The 13,321-nt window shown below is 45.0% G+C and overlaps 1 protein-coding gene across 1 annotated transcript in view; it reads right to left on the reverse strand.

Moving 5' to 3' along the window:
* Positions 1-671: 671 nt before the first annotated feature.
* The window catches only part of MSANTD3 (Myb/SANT DNA binding domain containing 3), a 1,065,404-nt gene continuing 1,052,754 nt past the window's right edge, over positions 672-13,321 (reverse strand). Inside the window, exon 5 of the mRNA XM_040353437.1 lies at positions 672-1,386. Coding sequence (XP_040209371.1) covers positions 1,340-1,386 — 47 coding nt within the window. The 3' untranslated portion in view covers positions 672-1,339. The remainder of the gene's footprint in view (positions 1,387-13,321) is intronic.

Raw genomic sequence — 13,321 nt, forward strand, 5'->3', positions numbered from 1 at the left:
TACTGCGGAGCGAGGGTGTAGATGGATGCTCCGACGGCGTTGCAGCGTGGCAGCCTCTCACGCTGCGCTGGTCTCCTAGCGTGGCGCGGTCCAGCCCCTTCCCTCAGCGTGCGTGCATCACATGCCGCCGCTCGTCTGTCCACAACTGGATTCTAACGGCACATAGCTGCACACAGATATGTATATCTTCTGGTTTCAAACATGCCTGTTTAGCCCCAAAAAAGGCCAAATAATGGCAAATATACATGTTATACACAAAGAAAGATGTTGGTTTGTTCTAAAACCTTAAAACGCATGTGAATGTGTTGGTAGTAAAATGTTTTTTTTTTACTAAACAATGTTTGGCTTCTTATTTCAATGCTCAATACCAGTGTATTTGTTAAGTTGGTTTAGTTACAGTGACAATGTGCAAACTCAGGCAATTTTATGGCCTCAAAGAAATTAAAGGAGTTGAAATGGCATAATGTTTTTGACATTAATGCATTAGATACATTAAGAACAAAAACATTGTGTGTGTGTAGCAGAGCCACAGCACAACATAATAGTTAACTGAAGAAGAGATTGTCACCTCATGTAGCAAATAAGGTATGTTTGCACTATTGTAGAAAATGTGCCAAATTAAGGCCATTTTACAACCTAGGAGACAGATAAGAAAACACAGACAACAGTAGTTTAAAGGAAATAGGAGTTTATGATCAAATAAAACAGTTATTCCAGATCAGCTACAGTTTGCTGCCAAGTCACTGCTCCTCTGCCCACAAAGTAGTCCATGTATTGTTGCCGGATAACTCGGGTATTTTGGGAGGGCAACCCAGCACGGCCATTTTCAAGAGCTGTCAGGCCCAGCCTCTTCAGCTGGGCCTGACACTGCAGGGTCCACATCACTTGGCACTGAGGCAAGATAGCTGCTAGCATTCCTTTATAAAAAATTGTGTAGGATGCAGCAGCACACCACAACATGGTTGATTTTATATTCGGCCAGGTTGATGGAGGATAAAAAACAGCCTAAAGCGACTGGTTAGTATACCACAGGCATTTTCAACCACCCTTCTGGCACGAGAGAGCCTAGAATTAAAAACTCTCTGCTCTGGGGTGAGGTTCCTCATAGGAAAGGGCTTCATAAGATGTTCCCCCAGAGCAAAGGCCTCATCTGCCACAAACACAAAACTGAGGCCCTCAACGTTGTCCTCAGCAGGTGGCAAATTTAGTGCCATTCTGGAGTCGACGGTAGAACTAGCCTTTATAATTAAAATAATACAATCCCGAGTTGGGTGGTGGGACAATCCTCACATGCTTCCCATCAATAGCACCACCACAGTTGGGGAAATCCCACTGATGTTCAAACTGGGCCGCAACATCCTGCCATTGCTGTGGGTTCGAAGGAAACTGTGGAGTCAAACAAGGAAAGAAAAAATTACTACTTATGCACAAAACATTGCAAGCAAATGTGACACAAACATTCTTGGCCAACATAACGAATAATATTTGAATGAGTATTTAAAGACAAAAGTGTAATGTCAACTTATCAGATTCCTCACCCCCTATGGTGGCCCAATCTAAAAAAATTATGGTGGGGGGGGGAAATGGATAGATGTTTTGGACAGGTAACCCTCTCCACTTCCATGAGAGCTGAATGCATAAATAATGTGTGATAATTTGGCCAGCCCCTCCTTACTTACACTATTGGCAGCCCAGTGGACAGGTAAGAAGTGTCATAATCCAAAAATATGGATACACACTGTCCAAATTTAAGCATATTTTGACATTTATAAATTACCTATCAAGATAATAGGAGACTGAGGCCTCGTTTCCAGCGGACATTCCTCCTCCGGATTTTGATCCGATGGCTTGTACACACCATCGGATCAAAATCCGCACGGAAAACATCCGCGGTCATGTGTCGCGCCGTTGCCGCGACGATGACGCGGCGACGTGCACGACGCTGGAAGGTAAATACTTCCACGCATGCGTTGAATCATTACGACGCATGCGAGGGAGGGGAGTGGACCGACTGATCCGGTGAGTCTGTACAGACGACCGGATCAGTCCGCTGGACTGGATTCCAGCGGATAGATTTTGTAGCATGCTACAAAATTTTTATCCGCTGGGAATCCGTCGGCTGGATTTTTATTCGCCGGGAAATGTCCGCTCGGACGTACACACGACCGGATCTATCTGCTGGAACTGATCCGCGGATCCATCCCAGCGGATAGATCCGGTCGTCTGTACGAGGCCTAAAACTTTCAACAGTACAATTTGAAGGTAATCAGGCAGGCCCTTGCACTACATGCTTTGGTGAATTCATCCAGAAATATGACCACAAAAGAGGTATACTGTGTATGGGGTTTGCAAAGCCAGCAAATAGAGTAGTTGACCCTTGCACTCTGCATGAATTTGAGGACAAAAATAAGATTGGGACACATTTTAGGAGGTGTTTAGGGTAAACAGAATAATGTATCAGACAAAAAATATTGCTAAGTTACTAGACTAGGTATGTGTGGGCCCAGGGTAGCATGCTGGGGAGGTTAGTGAAGTAAAATATGCATGTAGGCCAAAAAAGGAGCATGACAAAGAGGACATTCACAGCATATTACAATAATGGGAATGATGGAATCAAGAAATTATTACAATACATTAAAAAACATTAAATACATAGAATGTGATGTTAAAGGCTAAAACTTACCAGAATATAGTCCTTCGATAGCAAAGGCATATGACAAAATTGGTTCCTGGACGAGCTTGGGTCAAAGCAATAACTCCAAGCCCAATAATAGCACGTTTTCTCGTCGGAATGCACAACATTGCTGGTTGATGAACGACCGTTCAAAAACTAACTGAAAAGCGCGAATCAACACTGACTAAACTTCTACTAACTCGAGATTAGAAGAAGGAGCCTGACAATTGAACTTCCTCTTTTGTAGTCTCACAGTACTTCTAATACGTCACTACATTCGTGTTGGTTGGCCGACAATTCCTTGCAGTTTGTATGAAATACAAGTTCACGGCCAACGCCCTTCAGACAAAAGTCCTACGCTTTGTCCGATAAAAATACAATCGTGTGTACGAGGCTTAAAATTAACATCATCTCCAGGGAAATTATACCAGGTAAATTACATCCCACTATTGAATGAAATAAAAACGCAAATAAGGAAAATAGCAACAAGGTCCCTCTCATGGATAGGACGAATAAATACCATAAAGATGGTAATAGTACCAAAAGTTATGTACAAATTTCAAATGTTGCCTTCCTCAGACATATTTTAAAACATTAAAAATTATAGTAACTCTGGCCCAGATTCACAAAAGAGATACGACGGAGTATCTCAGATACTCCGTCGTATCTCTCAGGCCTCGTACACACGACAGAGTTTCTCGGCAGAATTCGTCGAGAAACTCAATGAAGAGCCGGATTCTGCCGAGAAACTCTGTCGTCTGTACACTTTCAGCCCGATGGAGCCGCCGAGGAACTCCTCGAGAAAATAGAGAACATGTTCTCTATTTTCTCGTTGTTCTATGGGAGAAGGCGGCCCGCCGAGCTCCTCGGCGGCTTCATCCCTGAACTCGACGAGGAACTCGACGTGTTTGGCACGTCGAGTTCCTCTGTCGTGTGTACGGGGCCTCAGAGTATCTATGCGACTGATTCATAGAATCAGTTACGCATTGATAGCCCTTAGATCCGACAGGTGTAATTGTTTTACACTGTCGGATCTTAGGATGCAATACCGCGGCCGCCGCTGGGGGGAGTTTGCGTCGTAAACCAGCGTCGGGTATGCAAATTAGGAGTTACAGCGATCCACGACGGTTTTTCGCGTTCGCTACGTCGCTGCTAGTCTAGTTTCCCGTCGCAAAGTTAGTCGTCGTTTTTGGTGCCCTAACTTTACACAGCACACGTATGTGCTGTATGAAGTATGGCCGTCGTTCCCGCGTCGAAATTTAAAAAAATTTCCTTCTTGCGTAAGACGTCCGGGAATACGGAAGTACGCTACGCACGTCGCTGTTCGAAAAAATTACATCACTTCGCGCAAAGCACGGTGGGAAATTCAAAAGGAAGCATGCACAGTAGGTCCGGCGCGGGAGCGCGCCTAATTTAAATGGCACACGCCCCTTTGAATTACGCGGGCTTACGCCGGAGGCCGCCGGCATAGGTTTTCATTGCAAGTGCTTGGCACTTGCAATGAAAACTTGCGGCGGTGTAACGTATCTACGATACGTTACGCCGCCGCACTTCTACGTGAATCTGGCCCTAAGTTCATTTGGCAGAATAGGAAACCGAGAATTTCCTTCTCGGTGCAAGGTGGGCTAAAAGGTACTAGCCTTTAAAAAATATTATAACGCAGTGTTTATTTCATGAGTAATGGAGTGGACAAGGGAGGAAAATGAAAAAAGACGGGTACAAATTGAGAACACGAGTGATACATGGTTGGGTAGAATCATTTGGATCCCTCCTCAATATAGAACACTAGGTAAAAATACACATTCAATGACACGAAATGGGATCTAATCCATAAACAAAGTAAATGGGAATATAACTCTCCACTAATATCACTGAAAGAAACAAATTACTTTTCACCGGGAAAAGGGAAATTATTTGGAGATTGGATAAAAAATGAAAACACACAACTAAAGGATATGATAGAAAAGGGGAAAATATGCAAATTTCAAAAATTAAAACACAAGACAGATTTGATGGTGATTAGGGATGAGCTTTGTGTTCGATGCGAACGTATGTTCGACTCGAACATTGTCTGTTCGTACGTTCGACGAATTTCGAACAAAATGGGTCTTTCGCGCCAAATTCGAGTGACGCGCAACGGCCCATAATTCACTGCGGCATTGCGCGCTGACGATTGGTCAAGCATGCACATGACCCTGCATGCTTGGCCAATCACAGCGCGCAAAAAATGAAGAACCATAATTGGCCAAAGCCAGGGTGGCTTTGGCCAATTATGGCTCAGGGTTTAGAACACGCCCCACACTATATAAGGCCGCCTGCAAGGCAGCCGCGTGTAGTGTGTTGTTAAAGAAAAGAACAGTCAGTCAGTTAGAGAGAGAGAGATAGAGAGAGACACAGTGGGCCAGATCCACGAAGCGCGGCGCTTCTTTACGGCCGGCGTAGTCTATCTCAGATACACGCCGCCGTAACTTACAGCGTATTTCCCGTATTCTCAAAGAATATGCGCCATAAGTTGTGTAGGCGTAAGGGTGCGCAATTCAAATGGATGAGATGGGGGCGTGTTTTATGGTAATACGTCTTGACCCGACGTAAATTATGTTTTTCTGAACGGCGCATGCGCCGTCCGTGGGGGTATCCCAGTGCGCATGCTCGAAATTAACCATTGGCAACAAGCCAATGCTTACGACGTGAACGTCATTCTACACAAAGCCCTATTCGCAAACGACTTACGCAAACGAGGTAACATTTTCAAAATTTGACGCGGGAACGACGTCCATACTTAACTATACGCCGAAAAAAGCCTTACGGAAACAACGTAAAAAAGAAATTGACGGAAACGCCACCTAGCGGCCAGCGTAAATATGCACCATAGACCCGACGGCGTACTAAGACGTACGCCAGTCGGATCTAGCCCAGCTTCAGGCGTATCTTGTTTTGTGGATACAAAACAAAGATACGCCGGAGCAAACTACAAGTTATGTGGCATATCAATAGATACGCCAGCGTAACTTCTTTGTGGATCTGGCCCAGTGTCTTTTCTACTAGATAGATAGATAGATAGATAGATAGAGCAGGCAGGCTAGTCAGTTTAGTTAAATTTACATTGTGTAGAGGATATATATACATCCTAGGCGTTGTACATATATTTATACACTGTATAGCTTAGCTAGATCAGCTATTCCTATTTGTTAGGCAGTAGATTGTGCTAGCTGCAGTGCTCTAAAGTGTTGTATTGCCTGTATGCTGTTTAGTTTACACCTAAACATAGTACTCAGTGGGCTGGATTCAGGTAGATTTGCGCTTTTTTTACAGAGGCGCAGGGCAACGTTTTTGCCCTGCGCCCCCGCAAATTTACTGCTCTGCCCTTGATTCACGGAGCAGTAGCTCCGTAAATTGCATGGGCGCGCCGGCAAAAGCGCATAAGCGCGCGCAATTTAAATGATCCCGTAGGGGGCGGGAATCATTTAATTTAGGCGCGTTCCCGCGCCGATCGTAGAGTGCATTCTCCGTCTGGAAACTTTCCCGACGTGCATTGCGGCAAATGACGTCGCAAGGACGTCATTTGCTTCAAAGTGAACGTGAATGGCGTCCAGCGCCATTCACAAATCACTTACGCAAACTACGTAAATTTGAAATTTCGCAACGTGGGAACGATGGGTATATGTAATATTGGCTGCCCCTGCTAATAGCAGGGGCAGCCTTTACGCGAAAAACGCCGATGAAGAAACGATGTAAACTGCGTACGCAGGGCTCGCGTAACGCTGTGAATCGGCGTTAGTATGCAATTTGCATACTATACGCTGAGCACAACGGGAACGCCACCTAGCGGCCATCGCAAGAATGCAGCCTAAGATATGCGGGCATAAGAGTCTTATGCCGCGCATATCTTAGGCTGCAGTCGGCGTAACGAGGTTCCTGAATCAGGAGAATTCGTTACGCCGGGGCAAGTAAGCAATTGCGCTGTGTAACTATGGTTACACAGGTGCAATTGCTTCTTGAATCCAGCCCACTGTTAGTGGACGTGTGCTATTTAATTTCACATAAACGCAGTTGCTGTTACTGCACGTGTGCTATTTAATTGCACATAAATTCATTAGCTGTTACTGCACGTGTGCAATTTAATTGCACATAAACGCAGTTGCTGTTAGTGCACGTGTGCTATTTAATTGCACATACACGCAGTTGCTGTTACTGCACGTGTGCTATTTAATTGCACATAAACGCAGTTGCTGTTACTGCACGTGTGCTATTTAATTGCACATAAACGCATTAGCTGTTACTGCACCTGTGCTATTTATTTGCACATAAACGCAGTTGCTGTTACTGCACGTGGGCTATTTAATTGCACATAAACGCAGTTGCTGTTACTGCACGTGTGCTATTTAATTGCACATAAATTCATTAGCTGTTACTGCACGTGTGCAATTTAATTGCACATAAACGCAGTTGCTGTTAGTGCACGTGTGCTATTTAATTGTACATACACGCAGTTGCTGTTACTGCACGTGTGCTATTTAATTGCACATAAACGCAGTTGCTGTTACTGCACGTGTGCTATTTAATTGCACATAAACGCATTAGCTGTTACTGCACCTGTGCTATTTATTTGCACATAAACGCAGTTGCTGTTACTGCACGTGGGCTATTTAATTGCACATAAACGCAGTTGCTGTTAATGCACGTGGGTTATTTAATTGCACATAAACGCAGTCGCTCTTACTGCACGTGTGCTGTTTTTTTGCCCATAAACACAGTCGCTCTTACGGCACATTTGCTGTTTTTTTGCCCATAAACGCAGTCGCTCTTACTGGACGTTTGCTGTTTTCTGCCCATAAACGCAGTCGCTCTTACTGCACGTTTTCTGTTTTTTTCCCATTAACGCAGTCGCTCTTACTGCACGTGTGCTGTTTTTTTGCCCATAAACGCATTAGCTGTTATTGCACGTGGGCTATTTAATTGCACATAAACGCAGTTGCTGTTACTGCACGTGGGCTATTTAATTGTACATAAACGCAGTTGCTGTTACTGCACATGGGCTATTTAATTGCACATAAACGCAGTTGCTGTTACTGCACGTGGGTTATTTAATTGCACATAAATGCATTTGCTCTAACTGCACGTTTGCTGTTTTTTTTGCCCATAAATGCAGTCGCTCTTACTGCACGTGTGCTGTTTTTTTGCCCATAAACGCAGTTGCTCTTACTGCACGTTTTCTGTTTTTTTGCCCATAAACGCAGTCGCTCTTACTGCACGTTTGCTGTTTTTTTGCCCATAAACGCAGTCGCTCTTACTGCACATGTGCTGTTTTTTTGCCCATAAACGCAGTTGCTGTTAGTGCACGTGTGCTATTTAATTGCACATAAACGCATTAGCTGTTACTGCACGTGTGCTATTTATTTGCACATAAACACAGTTGCTGTTAGTGCACGTGTTATTTAATTGCACATAAACGCAGTCGCTCTTACTGCATGTGTGTATTTCTGATTTTGTCCTGTGCAGGCCATTAAAATGTCTGGAAGGACAACAAAGAGAGGCAGAGAGTCACGAGGGCAAGCAGGCTCTGCATCTAGAGGCAACGCTGGTGGTGGACACAGTGCATCCTCTTCAGCACGTGGCCGTCTGACACGCTCGACCTTCTTTTCGGAAGCTGGCCGTGTTGAGCCTCAACATGCAGAGAAATTAGTAGAGTGGATGACCAAGCCGTCCTCATCCTCCTCATCCTCTCTCACCCAGGCTGAGCTTAGTTTATCTGGCAAAGCAGCTGCCAAGGCGTCCTCTTCCTTGTGCACAATGGCATCAAACATTCCTTCCCTAGTCCAACCATGTCCTCCTGAGGAGTCCCCCGAACTGTATCAACACAGTGTTGGGTACATGCTGCATGAAGATGCGCAGCGTTTTGAAGGCTCAGATGACGGAACACAGATAGAGGAAGGCATTGATGTGAGCCCAGAGAGAGCGGGTGCCCGAGAGGGACAGCAATCTGGCAGTCATGTTCCCCCAGCTGCAGCATAATGCCAGGTTTTTGACAGTGATGAGGAGGGAGGGGATGATGAGGTCACTGACTCTACGTGGGTGCCTGATAGGAGAGAGGAGGAGGAGGAGGAGGAGGAAGAGGCACAGGCACATCTCTAAAGAGGCAGGATGCCCTCCAGGGGCCAGCTTAAGGGCAGCACACCAACTGCATTACATCGCAGAGCTATGCCTGTGCAGGGCGCTGCTGTGTCTCAACGGTACTGCAAAAGTTCTTTGGTGTGGGCCTTTTTTGAGACATGTGCATCAGATCGCACTGTTGCTATTTGCAACATATGTCTCAAGCGTATCTCGCGTGGCCAAAACATCACCCGCTTGGGCACCACATGCTTGACCAGACATATGTTGACCTGCCATGCAGTTCGTTGGCAAGAATACCTGAAAGACCCACACCAAAGAACAGAGCGGACCTCCCCTTGCCCTTCATCAGCTGGGAGCTTCAACCCCACTAGACCCTCAGTCCTCTCTGAAGCCTGCACTGATAGGACTGAAGGTGTAGAAATAGGTGTGTCACAACTAGGGATGAGCTTTGTGTTCAACTCGAACGTATTTTTGACTCGAACTCGTCTGTTCGTACGCTCAACGAATTTCGAACAAAACGGGTCATTCGCGCCAAATTCGAGTGGCGCGCGTCGGCCCATAATTCACTGCGGCATTGCGCGCTTATGATTGGTCAAGCATGCACCATGACCCTGCATGCTTGGCCAATCACAGCGCGCAAAAAACGAAGAACCATAATTGGCCAAAGCCAGAGTGGCTTTGGCCAATTATGGCTCAGGGGGTTTAGTACACGCCCCACACTATATAAGGCCGCCTGTAAGGCGGCCGCGTGTAGTGTGTTCCGGCTTTGTTAAAGAGAAGTCAGACAGTTAGAGAGAGATAGATAGATAGAGACACAGTGGGGCAGATCCACAAAGATCTGCCCCGGTGCATCGTATCTGAGATATGCTACGCCGTCGTACCTTACCTGGCTTTGGTTCGAAACCATAAAGATTTTGCGCCGTAAGTTACGGCGGCGTAGTGTATCTCAAGCGGCGTAACGGCGCGTAATTCAAATTGGGCGGGTAGGTGGCGTGTTTCATTTAAATGAAGCGCGTCCCCGTGCCGAACGAACTGCGTATGCGCCGTCCCTAAATTTCCCGCCGTGCATTGCGCGAAATGACGTCGCAAGGACGTCATTGGTTTTGACCTGGACGTAAATTACGTCCATCCCGATTCACAAACGACTTACGCAAAAAAAAAAAAAAATTGAAATTATACGCAGGAACGTTGGCCATACTTAACATTGAGTACGCCACGAAATAGCAGCTTTAACTATACGCCGGAAAAAGCCGACTAGAGACGACGTAAAGGAATGCGCCGGCTGCTCGTACGTCCGTGGATCGTCGGAAATTGCTAATTTGCATACTCAACGTGGAAAACGAAGGGAACGCCACCCAGCGGACGCCGAAAAATTGCATCTTAGATCCGAAGGTGTACGAAGACGTACGCCTGTCAGATCTAACCCAGATGCCGTCGTATCTTGTTTTGAGGATTCAAAACAACGATACGACGCGGGAAATTTGAAAGTACGCCGGCGTATCAGTAGATACGCCGGCGTACTCTCTCTGTGGATCTGCCCCAGTGTCTTTTCTACCAGATAGATAGATAGATAGAGCAGGAAGGCTAGTGAGTTTAGTTAAATTTACAGTGTGTAGAGGATATATATACAACCTAGCGTTGTACATATATTTATACACTGTATAGCTTAGCTAGATCAGCTATTCCTACTGTTAGGCAGTAGATTGTGCTAGATGCAGTGCTCTAACGTGTTGTATTGCCTGCATAGTGTTTAGTTTACACCTAAACATAGTACTCAGTGTTAGTGGACGTGTGCTATTTAATTGCACATACACACAGTTGCTGTTACTGTACGTGTGCTATTTATTTGCGCATAAACGCAGTCGCTGTTAATGCACGTGGGCTATTTAATTGCACATAAACGCAGTCGCTCTTACTGCACGTGTGCTGTTTTTTAGCCCATAAACGCAGTCGCTGTTAGTGCACGTTTGCTGTGTTTTTGGCCATAAACGCAGTCGCTCTTACTGCACGTTTGCGGTGTTTTTGCCCATAAACGCAGTCGCTGTTAGTGCACGTTTGCTGTGTTTTTGCCCATAAACGCAGTCGCTGTTAGTGCATGTTTGCTGTGTTTTTGCCCATAAACGCAGTTGCTGTTAGTGCACGTTTGCTGTGTTTTTGCCCATAAACGTAGTCCTTGTTAGTGCACGTTTGCTGTGTTTTTGCCCATAAACGTAGTCGATCTTACTGCACGTTTGCTGTGGTTTTGCCCATAAACGCAGTCAATCTTACTGCACATTTGCTGTGTTTTTGCCCATAAACGCAGTCGATCTTACTGCACGTTTGCTGTGTTTTACCCATAAACGCAGTCGATCTTACTGCACGTTTGCTGTGTTTTTGCCCATTAACACAGTCGATCTTACTGCACGTTTGCTGCGTTTTTGCCCATAAACACAGTCGATCTTACTGCACGTTTGCTGTGGTTTTGCCCATGAACGCAGTCGATCTTACTGCATGTTTGCTGTGTTTTTGCCCATAAACGCAGTCGATCTTACTGCACGTTTGCTGTGTTTTTGCCCATAAACGCAGTCGATCTTACTGCACGTTTGCTGTGTTTTTGCCCATAAACGCAGTCGATCTTACTGCACATTTGCTGTGTTTTTGCCCATAAACACAGTCGATCTTACTGCACGTTTGCTGTGTTTTTGCCCATAAACGCAGTCGATCTTACTGCACGTTTGCTGTGGTTTTGCCCATAAACGCAGTCGATCTTACTGCACGTTTGCTGTGTTTTAGCCCATAAACACAGTCGATCTTACTGCACGTTTTCTGTGTTTTTGCCCATAAACGCAGTCGATCTTACTGCACGTTTGCTGTGTTTTTGCCCATAAACGCAGTCGATCTAACTGCACGTTTGCTGTGTTTTTGGCCATAAACGCAGTCGATCTTGCTGCACGTTTGCTGTGTTTTTGCCCATAAACGCAGTTGCTGATAGTGCACGATTGCTGTGTTTTTGCCCATAAACGCAGTCGCTCCTACTGGACAGGTGCTGTTTCTTTCTGATTTTGTCCTGTGCAGGCTATTAAAATGTCTGGAAGGACAACAAAGAAAGGCAGAGAGTCACGAGGGCAAGCAGGCTCTGCATCTAGAGGCAACGCTGGTGGTGGACACGGTGCATCCTCTTCAGGACGTGGCCGTCTGACATGCTCGTCCTTCTTTTCGGGAGCTGGCCGTGTTGAGCCTCAACATGCAGAGACATTAGTAGAGTGGATGACCAAGCCGTCCTCATCCTCCTCTTCCTCTCTCACCCAGGCTGAGCTTAGTTTATCTGGCAAAGCAGCTGCCAAGGCGTCCTCTTCCCTCTGCACAATGGCATCACACAATCCTTCCCTAGTCCCACCATGTCCTCCTGAGGAGTCCCCCGAACTGTTTCAACACAGTGTTGGGTACATGCTACATGAAGATGCACAGCGTTTTGAAGGCTCCGATGACGGAACACAGATAGAGGAAGGCATTGATGTGAGCCCAGAGAGAGCGGGTGCCTGAGAGGGACAGCAATCTGGCAGTCATGTTTAGTGTTGCTCACGAATATTCATATTGCGAATATTCGGCTCGAATATGGCATATTTGAGTATTCGCGATATATTTCGAATTACGCGGTGAATATTCGCAATTCCGAATATTCGCATTTTTTCAATTTTATTTTTAAAACAGATCACATCCTATCGACGTCTAAAAGCATTGCTGGTATGATTAGAGACCCTGGGCCGAGTAGCTAAGCTGAGGCGATCCTTTTATGTTGCCGAATATAAAAAAAAAAAAATTGCGAATTTTCGCTAATGCGAATGCGAAAATGATTGCGAATTTTCGATAACTGTGGTAGGAGAACTCTGATTGTCTCTGATGCAAAAGGGGGGGCTTTGTGTATGTTTCTGTTATGAATATTTGTATGTTTGATATTATTTTTTTTTGTAAGAAGGAAAAAATTGCGCATACCTTAAAAAAAGGGGAGAATACAGCAGCAACTCAAAAATGTTATACAACATAAATTAATACAAGACAGAAAATGGAGTCGCTCTACAAGAATAAAAAATATGTCTAGTGACAAGACATGTGGGCAAATTATAAAATAAGCAAGCGCAAATAACTTGTGAAATACACAGTGAAACAAATATATAAAGAAATATAGTCCCAATAATAGAAAAATAATCTTTCATAAAAATGTCTTTGATATGTGAAGTGAAAAAAGTCCAAAGCATGCAGCATGAACGTGTTCAATCTTCAAGGTGTTTGATTGACAAACGGCTGTGACAGATGGATAGAGTAAAGAATCACCACCAATGCAAAACACTTTTTATTTTGTATTGTAAAATATCAAGAATATTCTGAGCCAATCAGAGTGCTCCTTCCGCATTTGCCGAATATTCGCAATTATTTTGTATTGTAAAATATCAAGAATATTCTGAGCCAATCAGAGTGCTCCTTCCGCATTTGCAGAATATTCGCAATTATTTTGTATTGTAAAATATCACGAATATTCTGAGCCAATCAGAGTGCTCC

Source organism: Rana temporaria, chromosome 5 (genome assembly GCF_905171775.1).
Source record: "Rana temporaria chromosome 5, aRanTem1.1, whole genome shotgun sequence".
Taxonomy (NCBI): Eukaryota; Metazoa; Chordata; class Amphibia; order Anura; family Ranidae; genus Rana; species Rana temporaria.